Source organism: Phyllobates terribilis, unplaced genomic scaffold, assembly GCF_046119375.1.
Source record: "Phyllobates terribilis strain yellow unplaced genomic scaffold, ASM4611937v1 Scaffold_11__3_contigs__length_659146591, whole genome shotgun sequence".
Lineage (NCBI taxonomy): Eukaryota > Metazoa > Chordata > Amphibia > Anura > Dendrobatidae > Phyllobates > Phyllobates terribilis.
This window is the reverse complement of record NW_027362771.1, coordinates 635,147,260-635,166,630: the sequence shown is the minus strand read 5'-3', so window position 1 is coordinate 635,166,630 and position 19,371 is coordinate 635,147,260. Positions and strand designations below refer to the sequence as shown.

General features: G+C 43.4%; 2 protein-coding genes across 2 annotated transcripts; one reads left to right on the top strand and one right to left on the bottom strand.

Annotated features, from left to right (window-relative positions):
• The first annotated feature begins 2,878 nt into the window (after positions 1-2,878).
• LOC141167548 (olfactory receptor 11L1-like) lies at positions 2,879-3,808 on the top strand. The gene has a single exon (XM_073654940.1). It carries the CDS (start codon positions 2,879-2,881, stop codon positions 3,806-3,808), a length of 930 nt encoding a protein of 309 aa, XP_073511041.1.
• A 5,551-nt stretch (positions 3,809-9,359) lies between these two features.
• On the bottom strand, positions 9,360-10,289 carry LOC141167547 (olfactory receptor 11L1-like). The gene has a single exon (XM_073654939.1). It carries the CDS (start codon positions 10,287-10,289, stop codon positions 9,360-9,362), a length of 930 nt encoding a protein of 309 aa, XP_073511040.1.
• Positions 10,290-19,371: the final 9,082 nt, after the last annotated feature.

Sequence of the window (19,371 nt, the reverse complement as noted above, 5' to 3'; positions counted from 1 at the left end):
ACATTTATACATTTTTCTTATAATCTAAACTTGCAATAAAATTTGAACAAGTTTGATTGCAACTGTTTTCACTGCTCCTTAAAAAGTTTGTGACTAGTTCTGTTTGCAATCCAACCCAGAGTTACATGTATGGGGTGGGCAAAGAGTGTTTTGAACTCTGTATGATATACGCATCATTTGGATGGTGACATCGAAGACAACCACCAACGAATGACCAAGACCTTGCATGGAAATTTATACATACAAGTTGGTAATAAATTGTTTTTCAGTCTTTTTGAGGTCGATGATGGTGGCACATTTCTTAAAATTCATGATATACTGGTCGGTTTTAAACACATCATTGCAATTAAATGATATCAACTATGCAAAGCACAAATAATACAGTGTAACATTTCTTTATTCTACTGTATATCATATAATGTTAATTGAATATTTTGGGGATTTATTCTCCTGGTAATAACGGTCAAACAGGAACAACCCCCAATGACTTATTACAGGTGCACAAACAGATCTAAAAATACACAATCTGTGGGATGTCTGTAAACCCAAGACATCATATTTGTACGATTACATGATATATAAGGCTTCGTTGTGCTCTGGATCTTATGATGACTTCATGCTGTGTGAAGATCTGGAATTTACATTTGTTTTTTCATTTATCAAAATGTATCTTGAAGTTTGGAAGATGAAGCAGTGACAGATGATAATTTACATGGGAAGAAGTAGAAAATTCACTGATGGATTTCACAAATATTACCAATTTACTGCAAGTTAGTAAAATGCTCCGAGACAGCTTTTCTAGAGAAATTCCTGACCCTCTCAGAGATGCACCAAGAAAGCTTTTGGTTTTGCTCATTAAACTCTTATTCCTCTTGTAATCTTTGATTTAAGAAAAAACATGATGGACTAAGAGAAGAAAAAAGGAAAAGGCTTAAATATGGAAGTTCATGTAAGAAATATTTTAGATTTTATCCACCAGCGAGCAAAATCTACTATTCTTAGAATTACCTTGAATTATGCTTTTTTGGATAGTGATAAAAGTTTTAGCTGAGTTGCAGTAATATATCAAACTTCCATCAAATTCTTATACATAAATGTAAAGTTGAGAAAAAATAGTCATAAGACCGTAGATCATTGGCCACGTTAGTTGTCTATGTCTACTGGACCAGAGATCTGCGAACCTGCTACTACATATTGTCACCTCTTCTGATTATTAACCTCTGGCGCCCCATGTAGGCATCACACAGCAATGATGAGATCGTCAATGTCGCTCCTACAAGTCAGAAGATGTGGCAGGGATGCAGTCAAGTAGGAAGTGGTTTGCAGGGCTGCGGTTGAACAGCCATCGTCATCCAACTTGGCCGCTGGACCGAAGTCCTGTGAATCTTTTTACTCAACCCTACATACACGCATTGGTTTTCTGTCATGTTTAATACATTTTTGTGCTGTTTTCATCTTAGAAATTTGCTAAGTCTTGTATGGTTATATCACTGTACGTTAATGCTGATTGATGGAGTTAACATCGTCCTTTTATCAAAATATTTATGCATGAAATAATTTTTTGCTTTGTTTATAATATGACAGAATTCTGCTTTTAGGATCAAGATCTCTAAATCTCTTTCTAAGTCAAAATTTATTTAGTTTGCAATTGTGGATGGAAAAAAAAAAGTAAATGGCAAAGTGTAATGACCAATGGGAAGCTAGGAATTATGGGTAGGGGTCAACACGGCACATTCTGGGACTGTACAGTTTGCCCAAAACATGTGCATCCGCGAGAAAGAATTAATGTACTAGATGATTAGTATTAAATACACTTTTGTGAATTAGTTAGGACACCCTATGTGTTTAAAAAATGAGAGAAATACAGCCTTATCTAATGGCAGACTCCTCCTGAGAGTGTCCTGTACGTCCTGTAATAAAAAGATCTTTTTTCTTATGTTTTCACATAGCTATATCCTATACTGAGCTGGTTGTTTAGCTTCCTATTTGTCTGTGTGTCTTTGTATTGATTCTGCTAGCTATAAACTTTTAACATTAATGTTTTGTTCGACCATTGGCCCAAATAATCAGTGTATTTTCTCCACTTTTCTGTAGTAAATCGTTGCTTTATTATTTGCAAATTTATAAGTTTTATGCCATTTTTAAGTTGTCTTTATTTTTAAGTGTTTTTCAAAATTTACTCAACAATTTGAGTTATCCAGATATTTTAAATAAATTTATAAAGTGTGACTTCTACCAAACATTGCCTTTTTTTTCTTTTTTTTGGTACATCTCATTTCTGTCTCTATTTGGAGTAAGGTTTCTGGTGTAGTGTTTATTTTGGTACATTTTTATCCAATGTTCAACTTTTTAAAAAAAGTTTGTGACTTTTAGAGTTCAAAAATCGTTTAAAGACAAAAAAATAAAAAGCATTTTTTATTCTGTGCAAAAATCATGGACCTCGTGCTCTATTTTAATAAAATTGGCGAAAAAAATGACAGCGAATATTGAGAGTCACAAAAGAGAAGTGATTTCTGTAAGTTGTAATTGATCAATCAAGGCCAAGGTTTTCTGATTAGTACAACGGACCAAATGACAATTTTAGTGCGCGAGACATATTTTATTATCTATTCCTAAACAGTTTAATAATGTGAAATTCTTGAACATTTGCAACAAAACAATTTGAAAATGTTAACAGAACGTAAAGAACATAGAAACGATGGAGCTGCTTTTCTGTTTATTCACAGCCTTGTATTTTTAAGGATATGGAATGTTATCCACCATGAACGTTTCCTTATTTTGCACTAGGTCATTAGTAATTTCATGTTAAAAGCATCCTGGTGTAACGCTAAATATCATTTTATAAAATTTGAGATTAAAATTATTTTTTTTTCTTTCAATGCAGGAGAACAATGTTACTTCCCTCAATGAGTTTTTTCTTTTAGGATTTCAAGTCAGCAAGAATTGTAGAATTTTCCTCTTCTTTCTGCTCTTCCTGATTTACTGTGGGATAATATGTGGGAACCTCCTGATCATCACCCTGGTGTCCACCAGCAAGAACCTCCACACTCCAATGTACTTCTTCATCTCACAACTGTCCATCAGTGACATCTTGTTACCCACAGACATTGTCCCCTACATGTTTTATATTTTACTCAATAATGGGGCGACCATTACTTTTATTGGCTGTATGGCCCAGTTGTATTTCTTCTGTGGTGCAGAAACATTTGAATGTTTTCTTCTCACAGTGATGTCTTATGACAGATATGTGGCCATCTGTAATCCACTTCATTACGTCTCTATCATGACAAGTTCGTTCTGTGTGAATTTGGTCAATTTTTTTTGGTTTCTCGGTTTTTTTATTGCTTTCATTGACACATTATCGATATCAAGATTAAAGTTTAGTGGGCCAAATATCATTGACCATTTCTTCTGTGATCTGGCTCCCTTACAGGACATTGCCTGTTCTGATTTATTTCTTTTAAAACTGCAACTGTATTTACTAAGTTTCCCATTACTTATTGTTCCCAACCTAATAATTGTTCTTTCTTATGGAAATATTGTCCGAGCTGTTTTACAAATTCAATCTAATATCAGTAGACAGAAGGCCTTCTCCACCTGTAGCTCCCACCTCGCTGTGGTCTCCATATTTTACTTGACTCTGTTCAGTGTGTATATTCTTCCAACAAGTGAACAAACATCAGAAGTTAATAAAATCATGTCCTTGCTGTATACTGTATTTACTCCATTAATCAATCCCATTATTTATAGCTTTAGAAATAAAGACATTAAGAAAGCCGTGGAGGAAACTATTCAGAAATATCTCTAATCTGATGGTTTTGTCTAAAAAATAGTCTACGCTGTCAATGGATCAAGAAAATAGATCTAAGAGCTTGGAAAATAGATTTTTTATTGACCAAGTTTAGCACAATTAAAGTACATTTTTCACTAGGTCTGAGGCTCTGAATGGATTTAGCAAACCTCAAAACGGCATGCTTCTAAAATTGATTTTTCAAGACAGATAATTCTGTTTTGGCAAAAATCTGTGGTGAGTCTTCATGGGTTTCTACAACAAATATAGTTGAGGTCAAAATTAAAAAAATAATAATTTGGAAGACATCTATTTTTTAGATTTGATCACCATTGCTATGGGCTCACTGCTAATATATGCCCTGTGGGAGTCCCATAAAATTGTCATGGATGTCTAAGGTTGTCACTATCATTGAATCTAAGAAAATCTGCTAACATTTTTACCATGAAGTTGACAAGAAATCCTTCTCCAATACAGAATCATTAAGACTTCATTTCCACTGTGCATTTTTACCTCAAAATATGATGAGGAATGATTTGAAATGGTGGTTGAATCAATCATTGAACTAGATGTCACTGGGATTTGTGATTCTGAACTGAATAACAAATAAAATATGTGGTAAGATTGGGGGACATGGGACAATAATACTTTCTCTTTTTCTAGAAGGAGATGAATGTGTTTCAATCATAGGTCAGTTACCATCGTTTTTAAGTTTTCTCATTAAGTATAAGTCTTTTTAGAAGTAGTGTCTAGTGTTGAGCCACCCCCGTAGTGTTCGAGTTCGGTTCGGTTCGTCGAACACCCGTGTGTTCGCCGAACTGTTCGTCGAACTGTTCGTTGAACACCTTCGAACACCGTTAAAACCAATGGCAGGCAAACAAAAACACATAGAAACACATAGAAAACACCTTCAAAGGTGTCCAAAAGCTGACAAACTGCTCAGAAGACCCAACTAACACATGGAAAAGTGACAAGTACATATAGTCATGCAAAAAGAAAAGAGGTGGAGGAGTAAAAGGAGGGGGAGACACAGATATAGGCATGTCATGCCCTTCTAAAATCCAAAAAGTGAGAAGCCGACACGGCCAGTCCGTTCCTGCCTGTGCCACCTCTGTGTCGCCGGGTTTGTGCCAGAGCCGCGGTGGACCCTGACGGCCAGCCCCCCTATCCCAATACTGGTGCCTGTCCGCCGGTGGGTCGAGGCCCCCCACGGTGGGGGGGGGAGTAACAACTGCAGAAGAAAGACCATCTTCCAGCCAAACTAAGATGTCGACTTCTTTTCGTGGACAATGTGATACGATCCCATTCTTACGGACACGCCCATCGCTACAAATTCTAGATGAGGCACAAAAACAGCAGGTGCTTCAACGGATATCAAGTGCTCCTTCAAGTGGGCTCTCCATCACCTCAATTTCAACATCACAAATACTCCAGTCCTCAGAGGTGTCACCCCAATCGCACTTGCTTCCTCACAGCTCCCAAGTCTCCAGCTGCCCGTCTGAGTATGGGGTAACACAGATGGTTGAGTCTGCCCAGCTGTTTACTCATACTATAGCCTGGGAAACGGAGGTCTGCTCCAGAGCTTCTGTTAATCCAGATGAGGAAATGATCTGATCCGATGCCCAGAATCTTTATAAGTTGGATCCAGGACCAGATGAAGAAGGTTCTGAGCATAATGTAGACCCTTGTTCCCAAACTGTAACTCCTGTTGGTGGAGACAATGATGAAGACGATGATGAGACTCAAATACCTGATTGGAGCGACAACTTGACTTTTCGGTCAGGGCAGGAAGAGGTTGGCTCTGAGGGCGACGGGTGTGATAACACACAGGGTGATGATGACGAGGTTGGAGATCCCACTTACTGTCAACCCACAGTCAGACAGTCGATGAGGTCAGCAGAGGAGGTGGAGGAGGATGTGACTAGCCCTGGGGATGGGGATGACTCGGTACCCGGGCATTGGCCTGGCCTTCGGGATGTCGCGGTGGTCGGCTCCCTGGCCCGTACCCTGGGGTCTCTCTTTAAAAGGGTGGATAATTGTTAATTTATAAGAGTTCATGACGCCACCTGTGGTATCTGGTGACAAGCACCAGTGCTGCAGCAGTCCACTGAGGCTGGTGATAAGGCAGCTCGATGGTATAGCTCCCCACAGGTGGAGCTAGGTCTAAGGGCAGCGTATGCAGGGGGAATGCAGGACAGGCGAGACCCAGCTGGGTCAGAGCAAGAACGGGAACGGACACGGTAGTCACTTCAGTACCTTTTACTGGTGGAAATTCAGGCACATCCCGGAGCACTGTAGGGTGAAGGGTGCATATCAGGATCCTCCCCAATGAGCGGGTGTAGGGCCTCCTGTTTCTTGCCTCTGCATAGTAAGTTTCTGACCTACCTGGAGCTAGGCCTAACTTTGTCTCTGTCCTGCGCTGGCTGACCTTGAGGTAGGGCCTTCTCTTGGAGTTCACGCTCCCAGTATGCGGGGCCTAAGCGTCTCCTGGCTCTGTTACATATCAGCACCTTAGCGATCCTGGGACTTGTAGTTCTCCAGGGATTCCGGTTATGCCTTACTGGGTCATAGAGATACCGGTAAGCTCGGATCCTGTGTCCGGTAAATGCTTCGGGGTGAGCTGGTTAAGCTCCTCTGCCCCTTATGTACTAACTCGCCACTCGCCTTTGGCCTACTCGGGCCCTCACTAGGCTATACACACTAACTCTCTCAAGTAAAACTAACAGGTCAAGCAAATTCTTATCCTCTCTTGCTGACAACTTTATCTTCCAAAAGGTAGGGGAGAAAACAAGTGGATCTGCTACTTTGGATCTAATCCTTATAAACAGGGAGGAAATGGTTGAGGAGGTAAAGGTGGCTGGGACCCTAGGAGGCAGCGATCATGCTATTATAGAATTTTGGATAACTAGAGGAGGAAGACATGTGAAGACTCAAACTTCAAGGTTAGATTTTAGAAAGGCAAATTTTAAGAGACTCAGAAAGAGAATAGGAGGGATCCAATGGCTGGATGTCCTTAAGGACAAAAATGTCCAGGAAGGATGGGAAATTTTTAAAAATGAGATTCTCAAAGCACAATCGTTAACAATCCCGAAAAGTAGGAAGAATGGGAAGCATTTAAGGAAACCAGGATGGATGAACACAGAACTTAAACACATGCTAAAAAGAAAGAAAGAAATGTTTATTAAATGGAAAGAGGGAGGCATATCTAAAGAAGATTATAATGCAGTCTGCAGATCCTGCAGGGCCCGTATCAGGTTAGCTAAAGCTGACAATGAATTAAGGCTTGCAAGAGATGTCAAAAGCAATAAAAAAGGATTTTGGGGGTATGTCAAAAGTAAAAGAAAAGTCAAAGATGCTATAGGATTTTTACAGGATGAAAATGGAGAAATGGTAAGAGAGGATGTTGAGAAGGCCGAACTTTTTAATTACTATTTTGCATCTGTTTTCTCTCAGAAAGAAAATGTAACATCAACTGATCTTCACTGTCCTTTTAAAGGAATAGAGGAATCCAAGTTATCTGTAAACAGAAAGATTGTGAGGGAATATTTAGCTAACATAAATGAGTTCAAGTCTCTAGGTCCAGATGAATTACACCCCAGAGTACTGAAGGATATCGTAGAAGAAATTTTAGAACCACTCTCCATATTCTTTGAAAATTCTTGGAGAACAGGAGAAGTCCCAGAAGACTGGAGAAGAGCAAATGTTGTTCCTATCTTCAAAAAGGGAAGAAGGTGGACCCAGGGAACTATAGGCCGGTGAGTCTGACTTCTATACCAGGAAAGATCTTTGAACAAATTATTAAACAACATATATGTAAGTACATGGATAAGAATGAAGTGATTAACCAGAGTCAGCATGGGTTTGTAACTAACAAGTCATGTCAGACTAACTTAATTTCCTTCTATGACAGAATCACTGACTGGGTGGATCAGGGAAATGCTGTAGATATAGTATATCTTGACTTCAGCAAAGCATTTGACAAAGTATCTCACACCATCCTTATTGAAAAAATGACCAAGTATGCAATGGACCAGGCAACTGTTAGGTGGATTCATAACTGGCTTAGTGATCGGACTCAAAGGGTGGTTGTAAATGGCTTCACATCCAGCTGGATGAATGTCTCAAGTGGGGTACCACAGGGCTCCGTCCTGGGACCTGTATTGTTCAACATCTTTATCAATGATTTAGATGAAGGAATTGAGGGTAAACTGATTAAATTTGCTGATGACACAAAGCTAGGAGGGATAGCTAATACTAGAGAAGAGAGAGAGAGGATTCAAAAAGACCTAAATAAACTGGAGCAGTGGGCAGCAACCAACAGAATGGTTTTTAACAGGGAAAAATGCAAAGTACTACATCTGGGCAATAAAAATAAAAAAAGCATATACAGAATGGGAGGAATAGAGCTAAGCAACAGTACATGTGAAAAAGACTTAGGTATACTAATAGATCATAGACTGAACATGAGTCAACAGTGTGATGCAGCAGCAAAAAGGCAAATACAATTCTGGGATGTATTAACAGAAGCATACAGTCTAGATCACGTGAAGTCATTATCGGTCTTTACTCCTCTTTGGTCAGACCTCATCTGGAATACTGTGTACAGTTTTGGGCACCACATTTTAAAAAAGACATAGACAAACTGGAGCAAGTTCAGAGAAGAGCGACCAGAATGGTGACTGGTCTGCAAACCATGTCCTATGAGGAACGGTTGCAGGATTTGGGAATGTTTAGCTTGCAAAAAAGAAGACTGAGAGGAGACTTAATAGCTGTCTACAAATATGTCAAGGGCTGTCACATTGTAGAAGGATCATCTTTATTCTCATTTGCACAAGGAAAGACTAGAAGCAATGGGATGAAACTAAATGGGAGGAGACACAGATTAGATATTAGAAACAACTTTTTGACAGTTAGGGTGATTAATGAGTGGAACAGGCTGCCACGAGAGGTGGTTAGTTCCCCTTCAATGGATGTCTTCAAACAGAGGCTGGACAGACATCTGTCTGAGATGATCTAGTGAATCCTGCTTTGAGCAGGGGGTTGGACCAGATGACCCAGGAGGTCCCTTCCAACTCTACCATTCTATGATTCTACGGCAGCTTGCCGCGCTTCACTGATCTTACGGCACCGGCACACCTTAAGCTCTATCTGGGCTCCCTGAATCTAGCAAGCAGGAGCCTCGTGCTCCACTGCTGAACTATTAACTGCGTTCTCTAGACTAGACTGAGCTCCACTGCAGACTGACCTCTCTTAGGCTTCTCTACTGCAGGAACTCTTCAGAGGAACTGAACTGCCTAGCTTCACCTTCCCTATTTATATCCCTAACGGATATAAACCCATGAAGACTCACCAGAGATTTTTGCCAAAACAGAATTATCTGTCTTGAGAAATCAATTTTAGAAGCATCCCGTTTTGAGGTTTGCTAAATCCATTCAGAGCCTCAGACCTAGTGAAAAATGTACTTTAATTGTGCTAAACTTGGTCAATAAAAAATCTATTTTCCAAGCTCTTAGATCTATTTTCTTGATCCATTGACAGCGTAGACTATTTTTTAGACAAAACCATCAGATTAGAGATATTTCTGAATAGTTTCCTCCACGGCTTTCTTAATGTCTTTATTTCTAAAGCTATAAATAATAGGATTGATTAATGGAGTAAATACAGTATACAGCAAGGACATGATTTTATTAACTTCTGATGTTTGTTCACTTGTTGGAAGAATATACACACTGAACAGAGTCAAGTAAAATATGGAGACCACAGCGAGGTGGGAGCTACAGGTGGAGAAGGCCTTCTGTCTACTGATATTAGATTGAATTTGTAAAACAGCTCGGACAATATTTCCATAAGAAAGAACAATTATTAGGTTGGGAACAATAAGTAATGGGAAACTTAGTAAATACAGTTGCAGTTTTAAAAGAAATAAATCAGAACAGGCAATGTCCTGTAAGGGAGCCAGATCACAGAAGAAATGGTCAATGATATTTGGCCCACTAAACTTTAATCTTGATATCGATAATGTGTCAATGAAAGCAATAAAAAAACCGAGAAACCAAAAAAAATTGACCAAATTCACACAGAACGAACTTGTCATGATAGAGACGTAATGAAGTGGATTACAGATGGCCACATATCTGTCATAAGACATCACTGTGAGAAGAAAACATTCAAATGTTTCTGCACCACAGAAGAAATACAACTGGGCCATACAGCCAATAAAAGTAATGGTCGCCCCATTATTGAGTAAAATATAAAACATGTAGGGGACAATGTCTGTGGGTAACAAGATGTCACTGATGGACAGTTGTGAGATGAAGAAGTACATTGGAGTGTGGAGGTTCTTGCTGGTGGACACCAGGGTGATGATCAGGAGGTTCCCACATATTATCCCACAGTAAATCAGGAAGAGCAGAAAGAAGAGGAAAATTCTACAATTCTTGCTGACTTGAAATCCTAAAAGAAAAAACTCATTGAGGGAAGTAACATTGTTCTCCTGCATTGAAAGAAAAAAAAATAATTTTAATCTCAAATTTTATAAAATGATATTTAGCGTTACACCAGGATGCTTTTAACATGAAATTACTAATGACCTAGTGCAAAATAAGGAAACGTTCATGGTGGATAATGTAGCACCCTGAGGATTCGGCTGCTACAGGGGTATTGCACCTCAACCCAGAGGTGTGATATTCCACTCCCGGGTAAGGATGGAGTGTGGACCTGAGCTCGGTAGGCTGCATGCACTACACACATCCCATTTCCGAGGAACAGACCAACGGTACTCCCACTTAGAAATGTGCAGGTACGACCGAGTCTGTTCCTGGCTGGAGTGGGAGGTGGGTGGTACATCCCAAGTAGTGTAGGGGCAGATAGGGGGAGCAGCCTGGGTAAAGATAGGAGCTCATTGGGTGCTGGTCACCTGAGCTCACACATAGAGGGAGTATTTAAGGTGGGCACCATCTAAGATCAGGGTCAGTCTGTCAGAGTCAGTAAGAAGCAGAGGTCCAGATGAGCCTGCAGAGAGAGAGTGGAGCAGAGAAGGAAAGACCCAGAGGGAGAAAAAGAAAGGACTCTGAGAACCCAAATTCAATCCCCGGGTGAAGAGTCGGCAATAGGGTACCGGATCCCAAACTGGTGGGGGCAAAAGCACACCCTAGCCAGAGACCGGAGGCCGTGGGCAGCGTCTGCCACGGCCACCCACCACATCCACCCCGAAGGCAAACCACGTGGAGGGTCAGGGAACCCAAGGCCAAGGGTCTCCCAACAGAAGGCCCGAGGGAGCTGGACCTAGGTGGATCACTAGTGGGGACGGCCAGAGGAAAGGACAGAAGGAGAGCTCAGGGTCACGCTCCGGACTTGTTTGGGGGTTTGCTGAATCCAGGACCTGGTGGACGCAGCACGGCTCGGGTGGTCACTTGAAGCTGGAGTGACCGGAACATCAGCAGTGAGTAAATACCCTAAACTGCACAACCCGACTCTGTCTTCACTTAACATCTATGCTGCACCACCACAACCCCCATCCTCTGCACCTGACCCCCTGAGGCTATACCCCACCCGTTGGGGGTTATACTATCAAAAGCTGCACCAACACCATCAGCCTCAGCGGACCCTGCTGCAGCGGCGGCCGTAGTGACCGCAATACAACGGGTGGCGTTGTCGACAATAAAGAACTTAATAACATCTGTAGGACTGCCACATACAACTGAGTTTGACACCCTGGGCACGGACCGGGTCACAGCCACTCGGCGACTACAACTCCCATCTGATCCGGCTCCGGGTATTCCCCCTAAAGAATATGGCCCAGGGGGTGCGTCAACTTTGGCGTAGTCGGCAGGATAACGTGCCCACAACAACCGGGTACTGCGTGCCTGAAGAAAAGAACAAGTTTACCTCAAAAAGAAGTCTCCTGCCGGTTCCGGAGGGTCCCCGCCATCGGACTCCATCACAGATCGATTCCCGCCGGTTGTCCGCCATTAACAGCTTTTTCCCGCCATCTGCAGAGTTTCCCGCCACTGGGAGACGATTCCCGCCATTTCCAAAGGTTTCCCGCCTTGGAAGAGCGGACGCCATTATGGGCGTGCCAGAGGGTGGCAAGAGGCCGCCTCCCATCGTGGGCCAGGACCGAAAATGGCGCCAAAAGTGGAAACCGCCCCCACCAACAGAGACTGTGATGCTAGAGGTGTCTGTCAGCGTGAAAGAACTGCCCCTGGAGCTGACAATCACCAAGTGGCCCCGGGACCGCCCTCGAAGTGGGAGGACTGAAAACAAGAGAACAAAGATGGGTGCCGCCTGGAGCAGTCTGGAGAGAGCGCACCCGGAGGCAAGAAGCCTGGAGAAGAGTATCGGAGGAGCTTGCCCGGAGATGGCGAGAAAGCAGAGCAGCACCGGCCCGTTGGCCAGGAGCCTGCTAGAAACAGAGGAGGGAGAGCAGAGCAGCACCGGCCCGCTGGCCAGGAGCCTGCTGGAAACAGTGGAAGGAGAGCAGAGCAGCACCGACCCATTGGTCAGGAGCCTGCTGGAAGCAACGACCCCACTAGGCCTAGTGGAGGTCCTAGCACAGCTCCCCCGAGACCGGGAGTGTGCACAGACCGCTCTGGAGGGCCTCGCAAGGAGGATGGCCCGGGTGCAGCGAGAGACGTTGGCGGCGTGGAGCCGTGAGATGGCCCAGCAGACCGAGACCTGTCAGCGGAGCACGCCACCCGAGACGAGGAGACAGACCGCCTCTGAGGATGGCGCGGGAGGACTGAAGGCCGGAGACGGCGCCGAGAAGGGAGCCGAACGAGTGGAGGCAGGTAAAGGGGACGTCTCTACCCCAAACCGGGAAACCGCGTACCTGCCCCAGCTCCCCGTCGCAGAGCCCGAAGTCTATCCTGCCGCGCCCGTAATCGCCACGCCACTGCCGCAGGCTAGGCCTCAAACGGGAGCCGCGACCCCTGTGACGTCACACGCCTCGACCCCGAGCGTGACCAAGCAGGAAGTACCATCGGCCTGGTCGCAAGGCCTAGTACCCCCGGGCGCCGCAACACCAACAGCGCCCCCTACCTCCGCGGAGCCACCGGCCTGGTCGCAGGGCCAAGTAGCCCAGGACGCCGCCATCCTTACGGTGCCCTTTACCTTCCAGATACCCCAGGCCTGGCCGCAAGGCCCGGGCAACCCGGGCGCTAACACCACCGCGCCCATAAGACCAAGAGTGCCGCATCTGGGAGAGGACCTGTTTACCCAACACACGTGCCCGGATGGGCAGCCTTTCATCTGGCCCCAGGAATATCATGAACTGGAACGGCAGAGGAAGGCTGGGGCCATGTGTGCACCCCTGATCCCGGCTCCAAAGCCCGTAAAGAGGATCTCGCCCCCGCTAGAAGAGGCCCAATTTGAGTGGGACCCCACCGGAGAAGATCTCATGGGGTTCACTCAGGAGACTCGGGCAGCTGCAGCGGAGCGTGCTGAGTGCTGCCGCCAACAACTCGAGGTCTTTGAGAGGGAGCGGAGAGAGAGGCGGGTCCGGGAACAGCAAGCTCAAATAAGGAGCGCGGAGCAGAAGAGCCGGGCCAGGAGAGACCCCCGTGCAGCGCATAGTCCCCGCACCACCGGGACTGTGATCAAGTTTAACATGCAGCATGGGTGGGGCTTCATCCGAGACCACCGCACCCCAGGCGACGTCTTCGTAACCAGGAGAGACGTTGAATCCCACCTACCGGAGGGACACAGAGGTCGTGACCTTTACATCGGGGACGAGGTCACCTTTACCCGGCACATGTGTGCCAAAGGACCCTACGCCCTCCATGTGCATCGCCTGACGGAGGAAGAGCTGCGGTGTGAGGAGGAAGAACAAGAGGACCCGGACGGGTCTGAAGCTAAAGGTAACCACAAAGAAAGAGCAGGAGGACGTCGTCGTTGAGTACGGCAGAGTAGAGGCTGTACATAGTTACCCGTCGGGGTACCAAAGAAACTGTTGCTGATAATATAGTCCCCGTTGGGACCAGCATGTGTGAACTGTTTACCCGTTTATCCCTTAAATCCCACTGACCGAGGACTGAGAGCGGTCATTCCTCCCTTATACCTGGCCGAGGACTGAGAGCGGCCATATCCCCTGTATATAGTTGCGCGTCCTAAAGCGCTCCCTACTGGTTTTACAGGAAAGCCACGAGTTTTTTCAAGAAAAGACTGTCGCACTTTACCCGGTCACACGTTGCACAGTGACCGGAGGAGGAGCAGAGGCGACGAGAATGTTATTTATATGAAAAGTTTTATGTTGTTTATATGAAAAAAATTTGTATGTTTTGTGGTGTTTTGTTCTTACAGCCCGAGGACGTGCTGTGATTTACCAGGGGGGAATGTAGCACCCTGAGGATTCGGCTGCTACAGGGGTATTGCACCTCAACCCAGAGGTGTGATATTCCACTCCCGGGTAAGGATGGAGTGTGGACCTGAGCTCGGTAGGCTGCATGCACTACACACATCCCATTTCCGAGGAACAGACCAACGGTACTCCCACTTAGAAATGTGCAGGTACGACCGAGTCTGTTCCTGGCTGGAGTGGGAGGGGGGTGGTACATCCCAAGTAGTGTAGGGGCAGATAGGGGGAGCAGCCTGGGTAAAGATAGGAGCTCATTGGGTGCTGGTCACCTGAGCTCACACATAGAGGGAGTATTTAAGGTGGGCACCATCTAAGATCAGGGTCAGTCTGTCAGAGTCAGTAAGAAGCAGAGGTCCAGATGAGCCTGCAGAGAGAGAGTGGAGCAGAGAAGGAAAGACCCAGAGGGAGAAAAAGAAAGGACTCTGAGAACCCAAATTCAATCCCCGGGTGAAGAGTCGGCAATAGGGTACCGGATCCCAAACTGGTGGGGGCAAAAGCACACCCTAGCCAGAGACCGGAGGCCGTGGGCAGCGTCTGCCACGGCCACCCACCACATCCACCCCGAAGGCAAACCACGTGGAGGGTCAGGGAACCCAAGGCCAAGGGTCTCCCAACAGAAGGCCCGAGGGAGCTGGACCTAGGTGGATCACTAGTGGGGACGGCCAGAGGAAAGGACAGAAGGAGAGCTCAGGGTCACGCTCCGGACTTGTTTGGGGGTTTGCTGAATCCAGGACCTGGTGGACGCAGCACGGCTCGGGTGGTCACTTGAAGCTGGAGTGACCGGAACATCAGCAGTGAGTAGATACCCTAAACTGCACAACCCGACTCTGTCTTCACTTAACATCTATGCTGCACCACCACAACCCCCATCCTCTACACCTGACCCCCTGAGGCTATACCCCACCCGTTGGGGGTTATACTATCAAAAGCTGCACCAACACCATCAGCCTCAGCGGACCCTGCTGCAGCGGCGGCCGTAGTGACCGCAATACAACGGGTGGCGTAGTCGACAATAAAGAACTTAATAACATCTGTAGGACTGCCACATACAACTGAGTTTGACACCCTGGGCACGGACCGGGTCACAGCCACTCGGCGACTACAACTCCCATCTGATCCGGCTCCGGGTATTCCCCCTAAAGAATATGGCCCAGGGGGTGCGTCAGATAACATTCCATATCCTTAAAAATACAAGGCTGTGAATAAACAGAAAAGCAGCTCCATCGTTTCTATGTTCTTTACGTTCTGTTAACATTTTCAAATTGTTTTGTTGCAAATGTTCAAGAATTTCACATTATTAAACTGTTTAGGAATAGATAATAAAATATGTCTCGCGCACTAAAATTGTCATTTGGTCCGTTGTACTAATCAGAAAACCTTGGCTTTGATTGATCAATTACAACTTACAGAAATCACTTCTCTTTTGTGACTCTCAATATTCGCTGTCATTTTTTTCGCCAATTTTATTAAAATAGAGCACGAGGTCCATGATTTTTGCACAGAATAAAAAATACTTTTTATTTTTTTGTCTTTAAACGATTTTTGAACTCTAAAAGTCACAAACTTTTTTTAAAAAGTTGAACATTGGATAAAAATGTACCAAAATAAACACTACACCAGAAACCTTACTCCAAATAGAGACAGAAATGAGATGTACCAAAAAAAAGAAAAAAAAGGCAATGTTTGGTAGAAGTCACACTTTATAAATTTATTTAAAATATCTGGATAACTCAAATTGTTGAGTAAATTTTGAAAAACACTTAAAAATAAAGACAACTTAAAAATGGCATAAAACTTATAAATTTGCAAATAATAAAGCAACGATTTACTACAGAAAAGTGGAGAAAATACACTGATTATTTGGGCCAATGGTCGAACAAAACATTAATGTTAAAAGTTTATAGCTAGCAGAATCAATACAAAGACACACAGACAAATAGGAAGCTAAACAACCAGCTCAGTATAGGATATAGCTATGTGAAAACATAAGAAAAAAGATCTTTTTATTACAGGACGTACAGGACACTCTCAGGAGGAGTCTGCCATTAGATAAGGCTGTATTTCTCTCATTTTTTAAACACATAGGGTGTCCTAACTAATTCACAAAAGTGTATTTAATACTAATCATCTAGTACATTAATTCTTTCTCGCGGATGCACATGTTTTGGGCAAACTGTACAGTCCCAGAATGTGCCGTGTTGACCCCTACCCATAATTCCTAGCTTCCCATTGGTCATTACACTTTGCCATTTACTTTTTTTTTTCCATCCACAATTGCAAACTAAATAAATTTTGACTTAGAAAGAGATTTAGAGATCTTGATCCTAAAAGCAGAATTCTGTCATATTATAAACAAAGCAAAAAATAATTTCATGCATAAATATTTTGATAAAAGGACGATGTTAACTCCATCAATCAGCATTAACGTACAGTGATATAACCATACAAGACTTAGCAAATTTCTAAGATGAAAACAGCACAAAAATGTATTAAACATGACAGAAAACCAATGCGTGTATGTAGGGTTGAGTAAAAAGATTCACAGGACTTCGGTCCAGCGGCCAAGTTGGATGACGATGGCTGTTCAACCGCAGCCCTGCAAACCACTTCCTACTTGACTGCATCCCTGCCACATCTTCTGACTTGTAGGAGCGACATTGACGATCTCATCATTGCTGTGTGATGCCTACATGGGGCGCCAGAGGTTAATAATCAGAAGAGGTGACAATATGTAGTAGCAGGTTCGCAGATCTCTGGTCCAGTAGACATAGACAACTAACGTGGCCAATGATCTACGGTCTTATGACTATTTTTTCTCAACTTTACATTTATGTATAAGAATTTGATGGAAGTTTGATATATTACTGCAACTCAGCTAAAACTTTTATCACTATCCAAAAAAGCATAATTCAAGGTAATTCTAAGAATAGTAGATTTTGCTCGCTGGTGGATAAAATCTAAAATATTTCTTACATGAACTTCCATATTTAAGCCTTTTCCTTTTTTCTTCTCTTAGTCCATCATGTTTTTTCTTAAATCAAAGATTACAAGAGGAATAAGAGTTTAATGAGCAAAACCAAAAGCTTTCTTGGTGCATCTCTGAGAGGGTCAGGAATTTCTCTAGAAAAGCTGTCTCGGAGCATTTTACTAACTTGCAGTAAATTGGTAATATTTGTGAAATCCATCAGTGAATTTTCTACTTCTTCCCATGTAAATTATCATCTGTCACTGCTTCATCTTCCAAACTTCAAGATACATTTTGATAAATGAAAAAACAAATGTAAATTCCAGATCTTCACACAGCATGAAGTCATCATAAGATCCAGAGCACAACGAAGCCTTATATATCATGTAATCGTACAAATATGATGTCTTGGGTTTACAGACATCCCACAGATTGTGTATTTTTAGATCTGTTTGTGCACCGGTAATAAGTCATTGGGGGTTGTTCCTGTTTGACCGTTATTACCAGGAGAATAAATCCCCAAAATATTCAATTAACATTATATGATATACAGTAGAATAAAGAAATGTTACACTGTATTATTTGTGCTTTGCATAGTTGATATCATTTAATTGCAATGATGTGTTTAAAACCGACCAGTATATCATGAATTTTAAGAAATGTGCCACCATCATCGACCTCAAACAGACTGAAAAACAATTTATTACCAACTTGTATGTATAAATTTCCATGCAAGGTCTTGGTCATTCGTTGGTGGTTGTCTTCGATGTCACCATCCAAATGATGCGTATATCATACAGAGTTCAAAACACTCTTTGCCCACCCCATACATGTAACTCTGGGTTGGATTGCAAACAGAACTAGTCACAAACTTTTTAAGGAGCAGTGAAAACAGTTGCAATCAAACTTGTTCAAATTTTATTGCAAGTTTAGATTATAAGAAAAATGTATAAATGTTCCAATCTTTAAAAAAAACTAATTAAACAAGAGCAATGTAAATCGATATATACAACTAATATAATAAGTAGTTTCTCCAAATTCATCACAACAAGGCACTTTTACTGACTGCTGCACTCTGAGAATTATTGTTCACTTCATGACAAGCATCTTTACTATTTAGTAGCACTTCTCTGGCTTTTAAAACTTGCTGAAAATATACTGTATAGCCATCTTCTGGCAGTGTTCATGAAGAATCTTAGCCCATTCCTCGTGGGCAATGACCTCCAGGTCACTATTCTTCTTTGGTCTGCATGCTGTATCCATCTTCTTCATATCCCAACAAAGAAATGAGGTTCAAGTCATGCACTTGTGACGGCTTCTACAGAATCTTCCGGGACTTTTTCTGAAACAAAGTTTTGACAGCAAATGAGCCAGCACCACATGTTAGTGACGCCCTGTGGACCTCAGCCCCTGAATATTATATGCCACAGATTCCTGATTTTGTGGCCCCTTCAGGAATCCAATTTTACACTGCCGGCCTCAAAGTCATTGACTTTTTCAAATTATTTTTCTCTGAAGATTTTGTAAATCTCATGGTGGTCCAAACAAAATTAGTACACCCAACAATTTTGTTTCCAAAACTCCATTTTGTCATATGCTTAATGGACCCCTCAAGATTTGGTAGAAACTATGGTGTTTTGGTCCCTCGTCCTTCACATTTGGATAGTAAAGAAGCCAGAACGTGGGCAAAATTGGAGTATGGATAATTTATATAACACTCCAGCTTTTCACATGGTTATACCCGAACATGCTTTGAGGCCATTCTGAAGTTTTTGCATTACAACGAATATGCACAGTGTCCACCGCGAGATGACTACAACTTTGACCAACTTTTCAAAGTTGGGCCAGTCATTGATCACTTCAGCAACAAATTTACTGAGGTGTAAATTCCCCAAAAGGATATTTGCGTAGAAGAGTCGCTAATACATTTCAAAGGGAGGCTTAAATTCTGACAATACCTGCCTTGTGTTACGGGTCCGGTTGGTGGAACCTCTGTGCCGTGGTGCAAGGAGGGACCTAGAGGGGCGTGATGAGGTATCAACTCAGACCGACCCTGGTCGAACGGCGGCTAACGACTCCGTGACCAGGGAGGGACCGAGCAGAGGGACCAGGTGCTACTCTGGGGATGACCTTGTAAGAGAGCAGGTGGCTCCCATGGGTCAGATGACTGGGAATGACCATTATAGCGGATGGGCACAGCAATCAGGCAGAAGTCTCTAGGTTAGCAGACGGGTGGTCACGGCAAGTGACGGCAGGAGCCTC

What these genes read in the sequence shown, in the direction of transcription:
- LOC141167547 (XM_073654939.1), bottom strand. Translation starts at nt 10,289, where the DNA reads ATGCAGGAGAACAATGTTACTTCCCTCAATGAGTTTTTTCTTTTAGGA.
- LOC141167548 (XM_073654940.1), top strand. Translation starts at nt 2,879, where the DNA reads ATGCAGGAGAACAATGTTACTTCCCTCAATGAGTTTTTTCTTTTAGGA.